Genomic DNA, 22860 nt, shown 5'->3' with positions numbered 1-22860 from the left:
TCTGCCTGTGCTTGCTCTCTCTCCCTCTCTCTCTCTGACAAATAAATAAATAAAATCTTAAAAAAAAAAAAAATTTAAAGTGTAACTTTTTTTTTTTTTTTAAAGATTTTATTTATTATTAGAGAGAGAGAGAGAGAGCGAGCATGAGCACAGGCAGACAGAGTGGTAGGCAGAGGCAGAGGGAGAAGCAGGCTCCCTGATGAGCAAGGAGCCCGATGTGGGACTCGATCCCAGGACGCTGGGATCATGACCCGAGCCGAAGGCAGCCGCTTAACCAACTGAGCCACCCAGGCGTCCCTAAAGTGTAACTTTAATATTATAAACATTTTATTGTATCTATGCATTAATTCTTTACATATGCTAAAATGGAATCAGACGTTGATTTTTTTTAGCATAATTTTCCCAATTAATAGTACAATGAAGTAATAGATATCTTCATTTCATGTATAACTCTTACTGTGCCATCATGATGGAGGCCATTGTGCAAGCTTAATGGAGCTCCTCAGTTCTTGTCAAGACCCATCAAATTATTCTCTTTTAAAGCACCTGTTAATGTCATCATCTGGGACGGGTTTTCTCTTTTTCCAGTTGTTTACCTGGTCTCACCCTTATTTGTCAGAGGCTCACTCGGGGCTCAGGCAGTATTGCACAGGTTCTTTCATCAGCTTGAACTCCTGTGTATTGGCAAGTTTTCCAGTTTGACTTCGTGTTGACTCTACTGTGTGCTGTGTGAAGTATGAGACGGTCGCTGAGGGAGATCAGCTGGCAGTGAGAGGAGTGAACTCAGAGAGGGGAGGGACCTGAGTGGGAATTTTGCTCATGAGTGGTCAGTTCTTTAGAAGTCACTTTCTGGTTTGATGACTTGTGCTTTGCCACTAAGCCTTTCAGCTGTAGGAACAGAGATCAGGAGGCTTCTACTGCACAGTGTGTTTCATCATTCCATCAACTGTATTTAACAGGTTTACTTTATTGGAAAACTTAAAATCGAATTATGTGTTGATATTTTTGAAGGTTTGGAGCAAAGCTTGGCTAAGAAATTAGGTGACAAAAGAGTATCGTAGCCTGCTACCACACTAGACACTGGCTATCAAGAATTTTGCCATGTTTGTCAATTAATGGCTAGATGAAAAATAAGTAAGCCATTTCTGTAATGGACTTAATTTTATTCAAATATTATTCTAGAATATTAACTTCAGTGCTTTCCTGATTCACCATAGAGAGAAATGGTGCTCATAGCATCATTTCCAGGTAGTTCTTCCTGTAGAAGTGACCATTTCATTCATGTATTTCCTGAAGGCTGCCCTCGGAGCTGGCTTCTCGGACAAGACCCCTGCTCACACTGTCACCATGGCCTGCATCTCTGCCAACCAAGCCATGACCACAGGTATGTTTACTTGAAAACAGAAGGTACCTGTTAATTCTCCTTGATTTTTTTTTTTTAAGATTTACTTATTTATTTTAGAGAGAGAACACATGGCAGGTAGGGGCGGAGGGAGAGGGGGATTCTCAAGTAGACGCCACGCCGAGCGTGGAGCCTGATGCAGAGCTCGATTCCAAGACTCTGAGATCACAACCTGAGCAGAAACCCAAGAGTTGGACACCCGACTGACTGTGCCACAGACACCCCATAGAAAAGTACTCTTAACAGATCTCTAAATTTGTCTTTTTTTTTTTTTAAGAAAAATAAGGTTACATCGAACATTTTTGATTTTTGACAGTAGTTCTTAGCTTTTTTCTTTCTCTCTGTACTTGAGGGACACAGCCATTCCTGTAGTTACTCCATCAGTAATGTGGCTGGCCACAGTAGGGATTATCAACTAGAAAAGTATGTCTCTAGGAGGGTGCTTCTGAATTTAAGGCATAAACAATTTATAACCTGCTAGGTTTTAAAGTTAGGTGATTCTAATGTGATGCTCTCCCATGAAGATTGTGGCATCAGTGATAAGTCACTGCTGTAATACAGCTCTTTCCTCCACTCTCTTCTCACACCTGTGGCATTTTTATAATTAGTTACAAATTCCCCTAACAGACCTTAGCAAAATCCTGGGACATTTTGCAGCTTTGGCCATTATTATGAAAATTGAGGAAACCTGAAAGATGTCATCATTGTGACATCTTAATAGCATTCTTAATAACAATGGCATTCTTAATAACATGAAGACCAGCTTGGGCATCCTGCCTCATGACTGGCTCAGAATGATACCAGAAGCAGTGATTGGGGGCAGTCACTATTCTGTGAACCCTGTGACAACTTCTGGATAGAGCAACAGAATACTTGCCAGTGGTCATAAAGATGAAGGGGGCTGCCTTACATCTTCACAGCCAGACTTTCTCAAGCTTATAGCAGAAATTCCCATTGTAGGGGGAAAAAATCTTTCTGAAAACTGAAGCTGGGAGTTTATAAAATCTTCAGAATGTTCTAGTATAGAATATAATTTGTTTGAGGGTTGGTCCCATGGATATTTCCAGAAGCTCATGTCCATGTGGCCTGAATGAAACTTGTTTTCTCTAATGCAGTGAATATAGTTTTAGTCATTCAAAAAAATTATCTTAATCCCTTTCAAAAGGTGAGAAACAGGGCATCTGGGTGGCTCAGTCGGTTAAGCTTCCAACTCTTGGTTTCAGCTCAGGTCATGAGCTTTGGGTTGTGGAATTGAGCCCCAGGTCAGGCTCCATGCTCAGTGGGAGTCTGCTGAAGAGTCTCTGTCTCTCTCCTCTCCTCCCCCTGCTTACGTGCAAACGCACGCTCTCTCTCAAATAAAAAAAAACTTAAAAAAAGGGAAAAGATGAAAAGTTTAATTACAGATGTTATATAATGATAACTGTCATACAATTTTTTGATGAAGAAGTTTAAATTATCAGTGCTCTGTTAATTTCTACAAAAGATGTTCATCTGTGTGTCATCTGTGCCCTGTAGGTATTGGCTTGATCGCTTCTGGGCAGTATGATGTGGTCGTGGCAGGTGGTGTAGAGTTAATGTCTGACATCCCTATTCGTCATTCAAGGAAAATGAGGAATATGATACTTGAGCTCAATAAGGCCAAGACTCTGGGTCAGCGACTGTCTTTAATTTCAAAATTCAGATTGAATTTCCTATCACCTGAGGTAAGATTGTGAACTCTTATATGAACCTGTGTTTTTCTAAAGCATCCCACTGCAAAGATTTAGAATTAGGTAAGACAGCTTGGGGTCGATTATGCTCTAGTAGTTGTAGATTCTGTTAATTATAGGGTAGGGGAAATTATTTGCTCAAGATTAAAAAAAAAAGAAAAGACTGTGGTTAGAACATTTGAATTTGTGAGCCCTCCTCAGAGATGCCTTGCTCACAAAAAGCTTCTCCCATCTTGGAGAACTTGACTGAGTTCCCCAGACAACCCGAGGTGTGGCGGAATGTGTGGTAATGGCATACCTGATCCTCTGTGGCTCCTTTCCCAGCTCCCCGCAGTGGCTGAGTTCTCCACCAGTGAGACCATGGGTCACTCTGCGGACCGGCTGGCCGCTGCCTTCGCTGTCTCTCGACTGGACCAGGATGAGTATGCGCTGCGCTCGCACAGCCTGGCCAAGAAGGCGCAGGATGAAGGCCTCCTGTCTGATGTTGTACCCTTCAAAGTGCCAGGTCAGATGGTTTGCTCAGCTTTGTGAAGGAGAATGCTTTGTGCCACTTGTTGGGGAGTTCCGAGTTGTTTCTCAAACTGCAAAAGCCGCAAATGACTTTTCAAATAAGTATATTGGTTCTGTTTGCAGAATAGTCACTCTTTTTTTTTTTTTTTTAAGATTTTATTTATTTGTCAGAGAGAGAGGGAGGGAGAGCGAGCACAGGCAGACAGAATTGCAGGCAGAGGCAGAGGGAGAAGCAGGCTCCCCGCCAAGTAAGGAGTCCGATGTGGGACTCGATCCCAGGACGCTGGGATCATGACCTGAGCCGAAGTGAGCTGCTTAACCAACTGAGCCACCCAGGCGTCCCCAGAATAGTCACTATTTATTTATTTATTTATTTATTTATTTATTTATTTATTTATTTTTATTTATTTATTTATTTATTTATTTGACAGAGAGAGAGAGATCACAAGTAGACAGAGAGGCAGGCAGAGAGAGAGAGGGAAGCAAGCTCCCTGCTGAGCAGAGAGCCTGATGCGGGACTCTATCCCAGGACCCTGAGATCATGACCTGAGCCGAAGGCAGTGGCTTAACCCACTGAGCCACCCAGGCGCCCCAGAATAGTCACTCTTAAAAACAGACTCAAGTTTAATTTACGTTGTAACAGTAGGTCAACATTTCAAAAAGTGAAGTTTTTCTAGGAGTTGCTTTTAGGTCTTCCTGCTGTATTTTAGTTTTTTTGTATATACCTGTTTTAAAAACTTCATTCATGTGATTTCGGTATAAAATAGCCAAATGTGAATGAGTATCTTAAGGAAGTAAGGTATCCTTCTTTTATTAGACCATTTAGATGATTTCCCAGATGTCCTAAGGGTATAATTTAGGGGTGCCTGCCTGGCTCAGTTGATAGAGCATGTGACTCTTGATCTCAGGGCTTTAGGTTCGAGCCTCTTATTGGGCATAGAGATTAGTTAAAAAGAATAAAATCTAAAAAAAAAAAAAAAAAAGTATAGTTTTAAATTTGGTATCTCGATGACTGTAACAGACATTTTAGTAAATAGGTGTGGTTTACATTTCATTTTTCATAGTTTTTAGAACATATTTCTCTAGCAAAGTTAGAGAAAGCTTGTAGTTCCCCAGAATTAAAAGCTTATGTTTTTACAGGAAGAGAAACAGTTACCAAAGATAATGGCATTCGTCCTTCCTCTCTGGAGCAGATGGCCAAACTAAAACCTGCATTCATCAAGCCCTATGGCACAGTGACAGCTGCAAATTCTTCTTTCCTGGTAACTGTGTGCTCTGTGTGTTTACTAGTGACTTTCCTATTTGTGGACTCTAAATAGAAAAACCTAAAGTAGATCAATTTTATGTATCATGAATAGAGGCGTAAAAATATAGTTATTCATTATAAAGATATTAAAATGGAATCATTAAAAAAAAAATTAGAATCCTAGTTTTAAGGCCCCTGGAGCCACCTGATCCAGTCACCATAATGATGCAAAAAGCTCTCTTTCAGTCATTTAAAGACTCAGAAGACTGCTGAGCTACGCCAGGCAGTGGGGTTAGCAAGTCACTTACAGTGACTGTAGTGCGGCGAGAAGGTGCGGTGGCGGCTGTGAGCGTTGGTTAACGGAGAGGACACACAGGAGTCCAAGAGGCTCCTCGGAGGAGCTGGCATTTGAGCAGCAAATCTTGAAGGGTACAAGACAATTCAAGAATTCATTAAATACATTCTAGGCAAAGGGAATGGCAAGGGGGTATGAGAGCAAGGGTTTCTTTCAGGAAAAACTTGGCTAGAACATAGGATATGAGTTTGAGGTGTGGTATAAGACGTGCAAAGTAGGCAGGGAAAGTGACGAGATAACCCCTTCCAGCTCTGATTGTTAGGAAATGATGCTTTCAGGCGCCTAGGTGGCACAGTTGGTTAAGTGCTGACTCTTAGTTTCAGCTCAGGTCCTGATCTCAGGGTCGTAGGATTGAGTCCTGCATCAGGGTCTGTGCTCATTACAAAGTCTGCTTGAGATTCTCTCTCTTCCTCTCCCTATACCCCTCCCCCCATGCTTGCATGGTATCTGTGATCTCTCTCTCTAATGAATCTTTAAAAAAGGGGCGCCTGGGTAGCTCAGTGGGTTAAAGCCTCTGCCTTCGGCTCGGGTTATGATCCCAGGGTCCAAGGATCGGGCCCCGCATCAGGCTCTCTGTCAGCGAGGAGCCTGCTTCCTCCTCTCTTTGCCTGCCTCTCTGCCTACTTGTGATCTCTGTCTGTCAAATAAATAAAAATCTTAAAAAAAAAAAATTAAAACTATTAAAAAAAATGATGCTTTCTACTGGCCCTCAAGCTATTTTCCTGTAAGTGGTTTCTATAAGCATCTTCCTATAAACATATGGAATACATGTTTACCCTCATTTTTTGTTGTCATGGTTGTTTTGCTTATCAGCATATAGCTTTATATCCTTCCTTGTTTTTTGGCTCCTCAGTTAAACCTCCCTATGGATTCTGTTTCTGCTCATAGGATGTGGTTTCTCTTCTCCTACCACCTTGGGGTATGACTTTCTAAATATAGTCCGGCTGGTCAGTGTTTCTTTTACAGTGTATCTTCCCTACCTGGACACAAAGTCTGGAAGCATGGGAACGTGTTGACATTTTGGTGGTGTTAAGTGACTGCTGAATGCCCACTCTCGGGCTAGGGGAAAGGTGCCTGGAGTGGTTCCAGTAGGATGGTGCACCAGCCCGTTAAGCCTGAGTGGTGAAGGACTGATAAGATAATCATTTCCAAAACCAAACTGAATGATAGGGCCATATGGGCTGGGCTCTCCTCTTGCCAGATCCGAATTCCCTTGTTCACTTCCGGGTGTGCAAACGGTGCAGGTTTATTCACTGAAAGTCAGAAACACAAACCATCAGAGGCAGCACATCGCAGTTAACATGGGTTATGGGAAATATGTTAATGCCCCACATTCCTTGCAGCTTTGCCCAGGGCCTCATTATATCAATGTAATGTCCGTAAACCATTTATTGTGTATAGTTCTCTGTATTTCCAGGCTTTATGGCCCCTGTCTTGTGGTAGCTCCTTAGTTTCTTCAGAGTTACTAAGTTATAAAAATATTATAGAATGTGGTAGAAATTGTTTTGATATTACAGACTCTGAAATGGTAAATTTTTTTATTTTTTTTTTTTTGAACTCTTTTCTTTTGCAGTCATGATGAAGGGCTTTTTTTCAATGGTAGCTCTTTATCTCTGAACTTCGTGATTGTCAGTTGGGAAAAAGCATGTGAGGTGTGTCCAAGGAGGGAAGACCATGGTTCTGATGTTCTCACCTGTTTCTTCCATATCACCTCGAAGTCTGTGTTTCCTTCTGGAGGCAGGAGGCAGCTTCAAAATAGTCAATAAAATGTAAAAACAAGCAAATAAATGAGAGATTGTTTTAATTCATAAGATTTCTTATATTCTGTGCCAAAATAAGAAATCTTTTAGCTTAAGTTTAGTATATATACATATTTCTTTTTTTTTTTTTAATATTTTATTTATTTATTTGATAGAGATTACAAATAGTCAGAGAGGCAGGCAGGGAGAGAGGAGGAAGCAGGCTCCCTGCTGAGCAGAGAGCCTGATGCGGGGCTCGATCCCAGGACCCTGAGACCATGACCTGAGCTGAAGGCAGAGGCTTTAACCCACTGAGCCACCCAGGCACCCCGATACATATTTCTAAAGTTACCAGTTCTCTTTGTCCATTTTGATAATGTGGTACCTTTGAACAGGTTCGTCTACCCTTGTCCTTGAAAAACGGGTCAGTGTGGGTTTGAATTGTGAATTAATGATGGCTAAAATAGAAAGAAAGTTTGTTACATAAAATCTCTGCATGAGTGTGATTAGTTGGGAGATTTAGGAACATGACATAGAAGATGGTTGTACAGAGACTTCCAGAAAGGCTGAAGCATTTAACATTATTGTTCTGCTCAACACTTCAGACTGATGGTGCATCTGCAATGCTGATTATGGCAGAGGAAAAAGCTCTGGCTTTGGGTTATAAGCCGAAGGCATATTTGAGGTAAGGTACATGTTCAAATAAATTGCCTCAATTTCTTTATTTTATTACTGGAGCTAACCCCTCTGTTTTTCACCTAGGGATTTCGTATATGTGTCTCAGGATCCAAAAGATCAACTTTTACTTGGGTAGGTAGCAGTGTATATCCTTGGGCTATAATTGAAAGTATTTGATTATCCACGTTTGTTATATAGATTTTAAAGTACATTAAGAACAAACTGAGGGTTGCTGGAGGGAGGCGGGTGGGGGGATGGGCTAGACAGGTGATGGGGATCAAGGAGGGCACATGTGATGAGCACAAGGGGTTATATGTAAGTCATGAAGTGCTGAATTCTCCAGAAATCAATATTGCACTATATGTTAATTAACAAGATTTAAATCAAAATAATTAAAAGAAAATAAAGTACATTGAGTTCTGAGTTCATAATTGTTTTGTGTGTTGGATTTTTTTTTTGGTGTGTGTCTGTGAGTGGGTGTGTGTGTGTGTGTGTTGGATTAAAAGGATTAAAAATAATCCTTTATGTGTTCTTTTTTTCATTAAGATGTCTTAAGCATTTCTTCATATTGCTACACAGTCTTTGTAGTAGCCTTTTGTAAAAGCCTCCTAATATTTACATTGTGTCCCCCAGCCTCACTGCTCTCCCCTCACTGGCCTCCATCATGTCCTTCAAACTAGGCTTACTCTTCCCTGTGCTCTGCCCTTTGCACTGTGTGTTTTTCTGGTTCTTCATGTTGTTTGTCCTTCTCTTTCATTGTTTGTTTATTAACTGTATCCCTGACTCTAGCATATACACTTAATACTTGTACAGTAGAATCAGTGAATGAGTGAAGGGCATTATAATACCTTACGTTAAACTCAGCTTGGGGAATAAGGAGTTCTTAGGTGGAAAATTAAATTCTTAACGTATTACTTATTTTTTCTTTTTAGACCAACATATGCTACTCCAAAAGTTCTGGAAAAGGCAGGATTGACTATGAATGATATTGATGCTTTTGAATTTCATGAGGCATTCTCAGTAAGTCACTTAAAAGATACATATCAAAGGACTGTAACCATAAAAAATGTAATCGTGTTTGTGTGGGAAATGAGGTGTGGCTTAGGATGCGAGTGAAACACGAGGAGAGCTTTATATTTGAAGTACCGACTGCACTGTTGGAAGAGGTGTAAGAGGAGGGAATCCAATGGTACAGTTTGAAAACAACCTTTTGAGGCAGTCTCTTAGAGGCCCTTGAAAAGTAGCAAAATGTTTCCTTAGGAAAATTTTATGAAAAACTGCTTTAAAGATTTGCTCAACTTTAATGGCAAGGGACATTAATAACAAGGTGTTTTCCCTTGTAGGGACAGATTTTGGCTAATTTTAAAGCCATGGATTCTGATTGGTTTGCACAAAACTACATGGGTAGAAAAACCAAGGTAAGCGTTTGATTAAAATTAGGCTTGAACTTCCAGGGCACTGTAGTATTTGGAGTTTAGTTGGCTGCTAATAAAAATATGAAAGGGAAGGCTTCTCCTGATGAAGAATTTTAAATTTCATTAAATGTATTTATTTCTTAGTTGAAAAATAGTTCTTGGAAATCTTTAGAAAAAATGGAAGTAAAATTCTAGGTTGTCTTTTGTTCTTCCAGTTCTGATGTTAGATGAAAAATAAATGGTCTGTGGCTTTCAGAATTGACCTAGAATTTCCTTCTTTATAGTAAAATAGTATGTGATGTTATTTAAGTTGGGCATGTTCTCAGTCTCTGTTACCTTCCTGTTGGTAAGAGCCCGGCCTGATTCTTAAGTTAACTCCTCATTATATTTGTGTCGGTTCTGTGGGAGCCAGGTTGGGTCCCCTCCCCTGGAGAAGTTTAACAACTGGGGTGGATCGCTGTCCCTGGGACACCCATTTGGAGCCACTGGCTGCCGGTTGGTCATGGCGGCTGCCAACAGACTGCGGAAGGACGGAGGCCAGTATGGCTTAGTGACTGCCTGTGCGGCTGGCGGGCAGGTACGTCTCAGCAGCTCCACAGGTGCTTCTGGAAAGACATTTTCTTGGAAACAACAAGCTCATCTGACAGTGTTTCACTTAACTTTGAAACATCCTTAGAACAGTATTTCTGATGACAGATGACCAGGAAAAAAACAGCCTCTTTTGAGGGGAAGAGGGTGCAACTTTAATTCTGATAGTATTTTGGAAGGAAATTGGTTTTTAAACCCAAGCTATTTCTATTCCTAAAATAATGTTTATATTAGTGATTTAAGATTTTATTTATTTATTTGAGGCGGGGTGCAGGGAGGAGCAGAGGGAGAGGGAGAGAGAATCCTAAGCAGACTCTACGCTGAGCACGGAGCCTGACGTGGGACTCGATCTCATGACTGAGATCAGGACCTGAGCCAAAATCAAGAGTCGGATGCTTAACTGACTGAGGCAACCAGGAGCCCTTATATTTTTTATTTTTAAAAGGAATACATCGTCATTATAGAAAGTACAAAAAGTATATAGAAAAGAATTAGAATCACCTATAATCCCCTCAACAGACACTATCATTAACATTTTGATATATTTTCTTCTTTTATAATAAAATTTACTCATTTATCTAGTCACCATGAGACCTTATCTATAAAATCTCTCCAAGAAGTAAATTATCTTTCTTGAAAACTGAACTATATCTTAATTGGAGAATTTATTTACGTCTGGATAACTTATTGCTGTTTATTTGGGGGGAATTTGTATTCTCTGGATTTCTTTCATTGGCCTTACTTGCACTGCAGACACAGCTTACTACCTGCTGCAGCATTTCACTCTGGGAATAAAATCCAGAGGGAGGGCAGGCTAATTATCATCTTTTTTTTTTCCCCCAACCCTGATGGAAACAGATTTTGGTTTTCATCCAGATTACAGAAACTTTCTGTTGCTAATCAAGATGAGTCGATAAGATATGTAAAAGTTTAAATATCTTAAACTTAAAAACCTTTATTTATGGCTTGCCTCAGAAACTTTGAAGAAATAAGAGGTCAGTTATTTGTAGGTTGGAGCATTTCAGACTTCATGATGAAAAGCACTTTTTTGTCTGTGTAGCTTCAGCCACAGGAAACCATGGTCAGGACTGGAGTCCTCCCTCCTATCTTTCTGTGCCAGGCTTAATGGGGAGAGATAACCAGTGCATGGTACTGTGCAGAGTGGGTGGTCCGCATAGGTCAGTGTCCTGTGGTTTTGAGTGTGTGTTCCCTGATAGTTCTTTGAGCACACAGAGTGTAGCACAATCCTGGATGCTTTTATGGAGGAACGAAGAATACCACCCAGTACCTTTCTTCTAGAAATTTATAGTATGGTGACAGAGAGAGGAGATGATGTACCTTAGAAAGTAGATTAAACTTGGCATTGTTTCATCAAGAGCCGAATGCCTGCTACCAACACAATGAGGCGGTTAGCGGAGGAATTGGGCATTTTTGATTCAGAGTAGGGTTTCTCAGCTTTGGCTCTGTTAACATTTTGGGCCAGATAATTCTTGGGGAGGGGTGGGTTGTATTCTGTGTTGTAGGATGGGTTTTTTGTTTGTTTTGTTTTAAGATTTACTGATATATTTTTAGAGTGCAAGAGCGAGCGGGGGGGGCGGGGGGCAGAGGGAGAGAGAGAGAGGCAGACTCCCCAGCAAGTGCAGAGCCTGATGCAGGGCTCCATCTCACTACCCTGAGATCATGACCTGAGCTGAAGTCAAGACTTGTTGGGCGCTCAAGTGACTGAGCTAGCCGGGCGCCCTGGGTTGTAGGATGTTTAGCATGATCTCCACCTGCTAGATGCTAGGAGCAACACTCCCCCTTCCGCACATTCGGTCACACAGTGTTTGAAAGGCAGAGCAGGGATCAAACTCTATAGCCTGCACTTTTCCCATTGTTCTCTTTTGCCTCGGGACTGGCTGGAGTTTTCATCTTCTTTTGCTCTAATTGAACTCTTTGTTTCCCTTTTCAGGGCCATGCTATGATTGTGGAAGCTTATCCAAAATAATAGATAATGAAGAGGTGACCTGGAGTTTCCGTGCACACTCGCACTAGGCAATGCCATTCCAATGCATTACTAAATGACATCCATAGTTCCTAGCTCCTCTTAGGAAAACACAGTCTGTGGCCTTCTGTTAAATACTTCACAATGAAGCCTTGCCTGCACTCTGAGTTTTCCGGTTATCATGGCTTACTGCTCTTTCAGGGATTTCTTAGTCACCAGAGTCACACAGTGATAACGTTTAAGCAATTATTTTTCGTCTCTATTTTCATTAAATACTAAGAGTGGTTGCAATTTGGGAAAGAGGTTGGCTGAGATTTGGAATCATCTTTGTAACATTTGCAAATTACACTCTTTCCTGTTTGTGACCTAAAGATGAGTGTTTTCTATAAATTACAAACCAATGTGCCTTAAAAAATTATGGAAAGATAATTCAGAGTTAAATGTTACTGACAACTTACAGTAAATGTTTAGATGTATAAGTACCCTGTTAACCTTAATAAACTGAGAAAATATTGAACAGTTTGCCTTTTTTTTTACTGGAGGTAAAGGGTGGTTCTCTGGGCTTGGGGGCAGATTTGTTTTTACTCATTTGTTAACTTGTCACAGTCTTAGTCAACTACGAGACTGCAAGGAATGTAAAGAGGGTGCTACTTTATTGTTTTTTTTTTCAAAGATTTTATTTATTTGACAGAGAGAGAGAGAGAGATCACAGGTAGGCAGAGAGGCAGGCAGAGAGGGGGAAGCAGACTCCCCACTGAGCAGAGAGCCCAATGCAGGGCTCAATCCTGGGACCCTGAAACCATGACCCAACCCAAAGGCAGACACCCAACAACTGAGCCACCCAGGCACCCCAGTGTCCTACTTTAGAATAACACCTTTTTCCCCATTGCTCCATGGTAGTAAATTTATTTCAATGGGGATGTCTCTGTTTGCCAGGATTTAAGTAAAGTGTAAAGAAATTTTAAAATTAAAAAATTAAAACTCTGTTTTTATTATGCACTAAATATGTACTAGTGCTTTGAAGAAGCTCAGGTCTCTCAGTTGTGGCCATTTTTGTGGATGTTGCTTACATCTATGAAGGTCACTGGCAGTCAGATCCTCCTCTAGTTCAGGACAGATTGCTCAAAGAAGGGAAGCACTAACCACTTAACAGGGTATTTAAGACTCCCAGCATCATTTCCCTATGATTTCATTGGTAAATTCAACATAATGGGAGTTTTTAATCCTGAAAACCAATATATTTACATAGATATAACAAAATTCAACTCTAGATAATTATGAAAGGTAAAAAAAAAAAACCTTAAAATTTTAGGGAAAAAATAGGATTTTTAGAATAAATAAGAAAAATACTACCATGGCCTTAGGTTGGGAAGAGAGGGAGGTTTCTTAAGATATTTAAAGTTCTAATCATGAAGGAATTGATCTATAAATTTATGTTGAAATAAGAACTTTTGATAGAGTTGAAAGACAAGCCACAAAAAGTTCAAAAATATAGATACATCTTACAAAAGAGATATGTATCTCCTAGAGATATATCTGTGTCTTACTATATGATAGAGATGTGTCTTTCAAAGGATCCTGGATATATAAAGGATCTCTACAAATCACTAAGAAGAAAGATAACTCAGTAAAAAAAAAGGGGGGGCAAAAGTTATTAACAAGAATGTTTTAGAAAATAATGTAGAAATGGAGAATAAACATGAAAAGATGCTGATTAGTAAAGAAAAATTAGGGTCATAATGAGATATCATTTTACACCCACAGGAGAAATGAACACGACTCAGAATATCATGTGTTGTAAGGATGTGGATGAATAGGAACTCTTATACACTGCTGGTGAGAATACAGATTGATAGAACCACTTTGGAAAATAGTCTGGTGTTATCTGGTACATTTGAAAATGACCCACAGTCTGTGACTCAGCACACAAGTACCAGGACATGTATAAGAGTGTTCATAGCACTATTGCCTTTTTTTTTTTTTTAATATTTATCTATTTTAGAGAGAGAATATGGGGGGTTGGGGGAGAGAGAGGGGTAGAAACTCAAGCGGACTCTGTGCTGTGTGAGAGTCAGACATCCAGCCTGATCTTGTGATCCTGAGATCATGACCTGAGTCGATCCCATTTACAATCACACCCAAAACTATAAGATACTTAAGAATCAACCTCACCAAAAAGGCAAAGGATCTATACTCAGAAATCTACAGAACACTCATGAAAGAAATTGAGGAAGACACAAAGAAGTGGAAAAACGTTCCATGCTCATGGATTGGAAGAACAAATATTGTTAACATGACTGTGCTACCCAGAGCAATCTACATATTCAGTGTGACCCCTATCAAAATACCATCAACTGTTTTCACAGAGCTGGAACAAATAGTCTTAAAATTTGTAAGGAACCAGAAAAGACCCCAAATAGCCAAAGGAATGTTGAAAAAGAAAACCAAAGCTGGTGTCATCACAATCCCAGACTTTAAACTCTATTACAAAGCTGTAATCATCAAGATGGTATGGTACTGACACAAAAACAGACATAGATCAATGGAACAGAATAGAGAACCCAGAAATGGAACCTCAACACTATGGTCAACTAATATGTCAACTAATTGACAAAGCAGGAAAGAATGTCCAATGGAAAAAAGCCTCTTCAACAAATGGTGTTGGGAAAATTGGACAGCCACCTACAAAAAAATGAAACTGGACCATTTCCTTACACCACACACAAAAATAGACTCAAGTGAATGAAAGACCTAAGTGCGAGATAGGAATCCAGCAAAATCCTAGAGGAGAACACAGGTCCACAACCTCTGTGACCTTGGCCACAGCAATTTGCTAGACATGTCTCCAAGGGCAAGGGAAACAAAGGCAAAAATGAATTATTGGGACTTCATCAAGATAAAAAGCTTTTGCACAGCAAAGGCAACAGTCAACAAAACCAAAAGATAACCAACAGAATGGGAGAAGATAATTGCAAATGATGTGTCAGATAATCTATATGTGTCCAAAATCTATAAAGAACACCCAAAGAACAAATAATCCAATCAGGAAATGGGCAGAGGACATGAATAGACATTTCTCCAAGGAAGACATCCGAATGGCCTACGGACACATGAAAAAATCCCCAACATCATTCAGCATCAGGGAAATACAAATCAAAACCACATGAATGAGAACCACCTCAAACCAGTCAGAATGGCTAAAATTAACAAGTCAGGAAACAACAGATGTTGGCAAGGATGCAGAGAAAGGGGAACCCTCTCACACCAATGCAAGCTGGTGCAGCCACTCTGGAAAACAGTGTGGAGGTTCTGCAAAAAGTTGAAAATAGAGCTACCCTACGACCAGCAATTGTACTAGGGCTTTACCCCCAAAACACAAATGTAGTGATCTGAAGGGGGACCTGTACCCCAATGTTTATAGCAGCAATGTCCACAATAGCCAGACTGTGGAAAGAGCCCAGATGTCCACTGACAGATGAATGGATAAAGAAGTGGGATATCTACACAATGGAATACTACACAGCCATCAAAATGAAAGCTTGCCATTTTCAGCAATGTAGATGGTACAAGAGGGTATTATCTCAAGGGAAATAAGTCAACCAGAGAAAGACAATTATCATATGATCTCACTGATGTGTGGAATTTAAGAAACAAGGCAGAGGATCATAGGGGAAGACAGAAAAAAATAAAGATGAAGCCAGAGAGGGAGACAAACCGTAAGTGATTCTTAATCTTACGAAACAAACTGAGGGTTTCTGGAAGGGAGTGGGGAGATGGGGTAACTGGGTGATGGAAATTGGGGAGGGTATGTGTTATAATGAGCACGGGGTATTACGTAAGACTGATGAATCACAGATGTGTACCCCTGAAACAATATATTATGTTAATAAAATTTAAAAAAGAAAAAAAATTCTATAGGTTATGAGGACCAGATAAGAGCTTAAGAATAGTTAAAGAAAAATTTATTTATTTTTTTTAGAGATTTTATGTATTTATTTGACAGAGAGTGGCACAGAGAGAGAGGGAGCACAAGCAGGGGGAGTGGGAGAGGGAGAAGCAGTCTCCCTGCTCCGGAGGCGGGCCTCAATTCCAGGACCCTGGGATCATGACCTGAGCCTAAGGCAGAAGCCTAATGACTGAGCCACCCAGGTGCCCCTATTTTTAAAGATTTTTAAGTAATTTCCACACCTAATGTGGGGCTCAAACTCATGACCCTAAGATCAAGAGTCACATGCTCTACCAGCTGAGCCACCCAGACACACCCCTGCCCCCAAGAATACTTCTCAAAAAAAAAGGGGGGGGTTATGAGGGAGAGGAATTCCCAATTTAATTTCAAATTACCATACCTAGCTTGCCATATCAAACATTTCAACTCTTAGCTAAATGAGTTACATAATATCCTTAAAGTTCAACGAGAGAAGAGAAAGATCTCATCTTCGTTATTGATGTAGAGTCAAAACTGAATCTTTCAAAGGAGTATTTTAACATCCTAATATGTCTCTTAAAAGTCTTTCCTAGAGGGCACCTGGGTGGCTCAGTGGGTTAAGCCTCTGCCTTCAGCTCAGGTCATGATCTTGGGGTCCTCTGATGGAGCCCCGCATCGGGCTCTCTGCTCGGCGGGGAGCCTGCTTCCCCCTCTCTCTCTGCCTGCCTCTCTGCCTACTTGTGATCTCTGTCTGTCAAATAAATAAAGTCTTTAAAAAAAAAAAAGTCTTTCCTAGAAAGGTGTCCTCTTTCATTCCTGAAAAGATACTTCATTTCTCTAGCAACTTAGAATTATTAGCGGAGTATTTTCATTATGATATACAAGCAAAAAATAAATTATGTCTTGTTTATGGTGCCTATGAAACATTCCTATAGCCTTGCAAATGAAATTTTCTTTGACAAAAATTTACATGAATGAGAAGGTAGATGGGCAGTCTTTTTTTTCTTTTTTAAAAGATTTTATTTATTTATTTTACAGAGAGCAAGAGAGAGAGATCACAAGTAGGCAGAGAGGCAGGCGGGGGGTGGGGGGAGCAGGCTCCCCGCTGAGCAAAGAGCCCGATGCGGGGCTCGATCCGAGGACCCCAAGATCATGACCTGAGCTGAAGGCAGAGGCTTAACCCACTGAGCCACCCAGGCGCCCCGATGGGCAGTCTTTTAAAGTTTAAAGTCTCCTGGTACAGAAGTTATTTATTTATTTATTAAATATTTTATTTGTTTGACAGAGAGCATACCAGTTGGAGGAGTGGCAGGTAGAAGGAGAGGGAGAAGCAGGCTTCTTGCTGAGCAGGGAGCTCTAAGCGGGGCTTGATTCCAGGACCTGGGGTCATGACTTGAGCTGAAGGCAGATGCTTAACCGACTGAGCCACCCAGGTATCCCATAAGCTATTTATTAACTGTCACCAAATATGGAGAGTGTAAAATTTAGTATGAGTCTTCTGTTCACAAAGCCATGGCAAAATGTGTATTTCAAAACTTGGATATAAAATAAAATAATATAATTTGGATAATTGTGTGAATTCCCATTTATTGGGAATATTCATGTTTATCCATATATCATCCAGAATGCTAACAGTACTGCTGGAAGCTTATGATAGGATCAGCAGTCGCTCAAAAAACCTTTAGTTTGTTCACCAATTAGCAAAGTTTCTGTTTGTTTTTTTTTTAAAGATTTATTTATTTATTTATCTGACAGAGAGAGAGATCACAAGTAGGCAGAGAGGCAGGTAGAGAGAGAGAGAGGGAGGAGGAAGCAGGCTCCCTAGTGAGCAGAGAGCTCGATGCGGGACTTGATCCCAGGATGCTGGGATCATGACCTGAGCTGAAGGCAGAGGCTTTACCCACTGAACCACCCAGGAGCCCCTCTGTTTTTTAATTACATTTTGGAATAAAGTCTATGACCATTAATTGCAATTTTTTGTTGCTATCTCAGGAATGTCATTGACAGTACACTGTTCACATAACAGAAGAGATAAAGCAAAGAGTAGCTTGAGATGGATTTTTCTGTTAACTCATTCACTTTAGGAGGCCAGTCCCAGTGATCATTCAAAGCCTTGTAAGAAGCTCGTGTAGGCTTACAGACTCTTCAGCTCCCCTTCAGACTCAGGTCACAATTGGACACTAAGGCTGACAAAGATAAACTTTTCAGAACCTCCCCTTTCCTTAGGTTCAACAGTGGTTCTCGAGCTATTTTTAAAGGATTTCTCTCAAGCCTTTGTTTTCTTGTTCAAGTTGAAATATTCGTTCCTGTTCGTTGCAACGCTGTCGCCCATCAATTTCAATGACTTTCCTCATTACTGCTGCCATTTCAGGTCTGTCCAACATGTGCTTGTAATTCATTCTGATTTGTTTCCAAGTGCCTCCTCTCCAGGCCCTGTTGAGATGCATTAGGGACGGATTCTTCGGAGCTGTTGTAATGTACCGTGTCCGTCTTGGAGTGCTGCTCTTTTAACTTCATTGGTATACGAGATCTTTTTAGCTATCCATTAACTGTCTGAACATTTGCTCTTGATACTTGCTCATTCCAAGCTCCAAGGCAGACTGATGTATATGATTCTTTGTTCTCTTGTTGCACTTCTCTGGTTTGTCTGTTTTCTTGCTGGATTCCCATAACTAATATGGACTGTGGCCAATGTCCTGCCACTTCATTAAGTTCTTGAATTTCTTTCTGATACTGCTTTGTTGCTTCTACTCATGGAGAACTGCGGTGTGGTGAATCAGAGATTTTGCTGCATCGCCATGATCTCTCCATCTTTCAACAAGAGCATTAGCATGAGCAAGGTGACTTCTCAGTTGTGCAACTCATTTCTGAAGGAATACTCTGGTCTCGATCCCTGGCAGCTGTCAGCTGTCAGCTGTGGCGTTAGGGCTCAAAGCCTCTGCTCACAGGGACGGACGCACCCAAGAGAAGAGATTCCTCTTGTCCATTGAGCTTCTTCAGGGAACAGACTCAGAACCCAGCAGAGGCAGTCAGTGGAGGGGCGCTGGAGGGGTCAGTGGCTCTCAGCCCCATCATTGGCTTGCAGAAAACCTCTTGGAGATAACAGTTTATTTTAAAGCCCAGAAATAAATCTTCTCTATGTGGTCCAGTGATTTTTGGCAGGGGTGCTAAGACTATTTAATGGAGAAAGGACAGTCTTGTCAGCAAATGGTGTTGGGAAAATGAGAGGTCCACGTGTAAAAGAATGAAGCTGGACCCTTATCTTATACCATATATAAAGATTAACTTACAGTGGATCAAAGACCTACACACAAGAGCTAAAATGGTGAACCTCTTAGAAGAAAATGGGAAAAGATACATGACATTGGATTTGGCAATGTTTTCTTGGCTATGATACCAAAAACACTGGCAACAACAACAAAACAGGTTGGACTTCGTCAAAATAAAAGATTTCTGTGCATCAGAGGACACAGTGAAAGGGCAACCAAGGGGAGAAAATATTTGTAAGTCATGTATCTGGTAATATCCAGAACATAGAATGAACTCTTAAAACTCAACAACCCAGAGACAGCCCAGTTTAAAATGGGCAAAGAGGGGCACGTGGGTGGCTCAGTGGGTTAAAGCCTCTGCCTTCAGCTAAGGTCATGATCCCAGGTCCTGGGATCGAGCCCCGCATCGGGCGCTCTGCTCAGCCTGCTTCCTCCTCTCTCTCTGCCTGCCTCTCTGCCTACTTGTGATCTCTGTCTGTGGAATAAATAAATAAAATCTTTTTTAAAAGTGGGCAAAGAATTTAAATAGACATTTTTCTAAAAAAGTTATACAGATGACCAATAAGAATGTGAAAAGTTGTTCAACATCACTCGTCATTAGGGAAATGCAAACCAAAACTATATTGCAATACCACCTACATACATTATGATATCTACTATCAAAGAAACAGAAAATAACACGTGGTGGGGAGAATGTGGAGACACTGGGGTCCCTGTACACGGCTGGTGGGAATATAAAATGGTGCAGCCTCTGTGGAAAATGGTATGACCGTTCCTCAAAAAATTAAAAATAGAATTACTACATGATCTAGCAACTCTGTATCTAGGTATATACCCAATAGAATTGAAAGCAGAGTCTCAGAGGAATTTGTATGCATTCACAGCCCCATTATTCCCAATAGCCAATAGGGGAAAGCAACCGAAATGTCCACTGGCCGCTGAATGTGTGTATACACACAGTAGGATTCCATGCAGCCTCAAAAATCCTGTCACGCCCTACAACATGGATGAACCTTGAGGACATTGTGCTGTGTGAAAGAAACCAGTCACAAAAGGACAAATGCTGTATGGTTCGAATTGCATAAGGTGTACAAAATCGTCACGTTCATAGCGACAGAAAGTAGAATGATGGTTACCAAGGCTGGAGTAAGGGGAATGGAGAGTTAACGGGTACAGAGTTTCAGTTGAAAGATGAGTTCTGGAGATTGGTTGCCCAACAATGTGTATGTACTTCTCACTACTGAACTGTACACTGAAAATGGTTAAAATGATAAATTTCCCCTCTCCCTCTGCCTGCTGCTCCCCCTGCTCGTGCTCTCTCTCTCTCTCTCTGTCAAATCAATGAATAAATAAGATCTTTAAAAAAAAAAAGCTTAAAAACGGGGCGCCTGAGCGGCTCAGTTGGTTGAGTGTCTGCCTTCGATTCAGGTCATGATCCCAGGGTCCTGGGATGGAGCCCCATGTCAGGCTCCTTGCTCAGTGGGGAGTCTGTTCTTCCCTCTCCCTCTGCCTGCTGCTCCCCCTGCTTGTGCTCTCTCTCTCTCTGTCAAAAAAAAAAAAAAAGAATAAATAAAATCTTTTTAAAAAAACTTAAAAAATGATAAATTTCATGTGTTTCACCACACAAAAAAATTTTTAAATGCTATCTCGAAAACATTCAGAGCAGGGCAGGAGGCAGTGGGACTCGGTTTGTGTTGCTAAAGTTCTAGTTCCGCAGTTGAGTCATGGGTTCACCCAGTTTTATGTAAGTTGTATGCTATTTCTGAACATTCTCTGTGTGTCAGAGAAAGTTGAGCTGTTTTCAGAGCGTAGCTGTTGCAGAAGACCCCCCCCCCTTAGCTGTCCTGGGTTTAGGTGCCTCCATCTAAAGCAGACGTTGCTCTTTGTCCTCAGATCTCTCAAACTGGTTATGCTATTCTTAAAGATCCCAGCTTAAGTATCTCTCTGTTCATATAAAACTCTAATTAGACCCTCTGTTCCACCAAATAACCATTTTGGGGTGGAGCCTTTATTTGCCTTCATCTTTCATTCAGACCTCAGAGGTGCGCTCCCCCGCCCCAGCTGTTTGCTTCTGGGGGCTTTGACTCTGAGTAAAAGTCCACACTCTTCCTGTGCTCTGCAGAGTTCATTTGCTCAGTAAGTACTTACTGAGCACCTGTTATATGTCGGGCATATTTTAGATACTGAAACTACAGCAACCAGCAAAACAAAAATTCTTACCCTCTTTATATCCACCTTTCCGGAGAGAAGAATCCTAATTCTCAGCCTGTCTTCTCCCCCATCCCTTCTCGTTTATGTTTATTCTCTCTAGGCCTCTTCAATTCCGGTCTCTCTTGAGGACTGAAAAACAGCAGCCAGTCTCCAGTCTTCCTCTGGGATTTAATGGGTGACTTGGAGGTCCTCTGTCTGTGTCCGCTGCGGTTTTTCTGGGACTCTGATCTTTTTCAGTGAAGAGGGATCAGTGATTGGGAGGAAATGGGAGAGTGTAGGGGATGGAACAATAAACATACTGAGTAAAAATATTATTCTGAAAAGGAATGCATTACTGTGAAAGAGACAAAGCATTTAGACATGTTGGCAATGTATCTGGCTGCCCTCAACTCAACTGGGAGTCCCTTTCCCCCTCCACACTTAAGGGACTGTCAGTGATCAGACAGAATTGATTTCCAAAACAGAACTCCAAAAAGGTGATTCAAACTTTCTCAAGAACCCCTAATGTTGCCCACCCTTCCATACAATCTAAATTCCAGGGCATACTTTGTGTTACTTTGCTTGTCGAGTTTCTATTTTTAAATAGGCAAAATGTTCAGAAGAACTTTTTCAAGATCACTTTCTTCTAACATAAAAATACGTACTCAGGGCACCTGGGTGGCTCAGTGGGTTAAGCCGCTGCCTTCGGCTCAGGTCATGATCCCAGTGTCCTGGGATCGAGTCCCACATCGGGCTCCTTGCTCAGCGGGGAGCCTGCTTCTCTTTCTGCCTCTCCCTGCCACTTCGCCTACTTGTGCACTCTCTCTCTCTCTCTGACAAATAAATAAAATTAAAAAAAAAAAGAAAAAATTAAAAAAAAAATACGTACTCATTGTAAAGAAGTAATTCAAATATTTATAGAGTAAGAAAAAATGAAAAATCCAGTAGAGATCCCCACTGTTAATATTTTGGTATGTTTCCTCCTCAATGCACACATATTCGTATGGACACTAATGGACCCAATTTTGGTATGGACCAGAATTGGCTAGTATAATGCTGTTCTTCAGGAACCCTTCTGTCTTACTTGGCTATATAGCCTAAACATTTTTCTGTATCAATAGGTGTAGCTATACATCATCTTTTTAGATTTTATTTATTTACTTGAGAGAGCAAGTGTGAGAGAGCACAAGCAGGGTGGGGGGAGGAGGGAGGGAGAAGCAGATTCCCTGCTGAGCAGGGAGAGCAACATGGGGCTCAATCCCAGGACCCCGGGACCATGACCTGAGCCAAAGGCAGCTGCTTAACTGACTGAGCCACCCAGGCGCCCCTATACATCATCATTTGTGATGACCCTATAGCATTCCTTTGGTAGATATGTCCTAATTTTTTTTACCAAGTGCCTCTTTTTTGAGGATATAAACACCTAGAATGCGCATCTTTTATACATTTGTCGGCTCACATGTCTACTTCTTTCTTTTTTTTTTTTATTTGATTTTATTTTATTTGGGAAAGAAAGAGTTCACACGGGTTGGGGGCGGGCAGTGGCAGAGGGAGAGGGAGAGAATCTCCAGCAGACTCCACACTGAGTGCAGACCCCAGTGCAAGGTTCCATCTCATGCCCCTGAGATCATGACCTGAGCCGAAACCAAGAGTTGGACACTCAACAGATTGAGCCAGCCAGGGAATCCTCTACTTACTCCTTTAAGTCATCTTTTTAGAAATGGAATTCCTGCTAAGCCTCACCTTCTTATATTTACCTGCAGAACCTTCTTTTCAGTCCCTTTTTATGTGATAGTCAAGTGAACAAAGGTTTCCTGTCATTTCATTGATCAGTTCTAAAGTGTGTTTTC

At 41.1% G+C, this 22860-nt stretch overlaps 1 protein-coding gene and 1 pseudogene across 1 annotated transcript in view; one reads left to right on the top strand and one right to left on the bottom strand.

Annotated features, from left to right (window-relative positions):
• LOC111154153 (hydroxyacyl-CoA dehydrogenase trifunctional multienzyme complex subunit beta) overlaps positions 1 to 12139 on the top strand; it is a 33101-nt gene extending 20962 nt beyond the window's left edge. The window contains exons 7-16 of the mRNA XM_022513569.1: positions 1297 to 1384; positions 2918 to 3105; positions 3436 to 3616; positions 4762 to 4883; positions 7567 to 7646; positions 7724 to 7771; positions 8572 to 8659; positions 8983 to 9057; positions 9467 to 9631; positions 11594 to 12139. Of these exons, the coding sequence (XP_022369277.1) occupies positions 1297 to 1384; positions 2918 to 3105; positions 3436 to 3616; positions 4762 to 4883; positions 7567 to 7646; positions 7724 to 7771; positions 8572 to 8659; positions 8983 to 9057; positions 9467 to 9631; positions 11594 to 11629 (1071 nt within the window). The 3' untranslated portion in view covers positions 11630 to 12139. The remainder of the gene's footprint in view (positions 1 to 1296; positions 1385 to 2917; positions 3106 to 3435; positions 3617 to 4761; positions 4884 to 7566; positions 7647 to 7723; positions 7772 to 8571; positions 8660 to 8982; positions 9058 to 9466; positions 9632 to 11593) is intronic.
• A 5557-nt stretch (positions 12140 to 17696) lies between these two features.
• On the bottom strand, positions 17697 to 18416 carry LOC111154201 (annotated as a pseudogene).
• Positions 18417 to 22860: the final 4444 nt, after the last annotated feature.

The sequence above is a fragment of the Enhydra lutris genome, unplaced genomic scaffold, assembly GCF_002288905.1.
Source record: "Enhydra lutris kenyoni isolate GAN:26980312 unplaced genomic scaffold, ASM228890v2 scaffoldscaffold35, whole genome shotgun sequence".
In the NCBI taxonomy this organism is placed as follows: Eukaryota; Metazoa; Chordata; class Mammalia; order Carnivora; family Mustelidae; genus Enhydra; species Enhydra lutris.
This window is presented reverse-complemented; position numbering and strand designations above follow the sequence as displayed.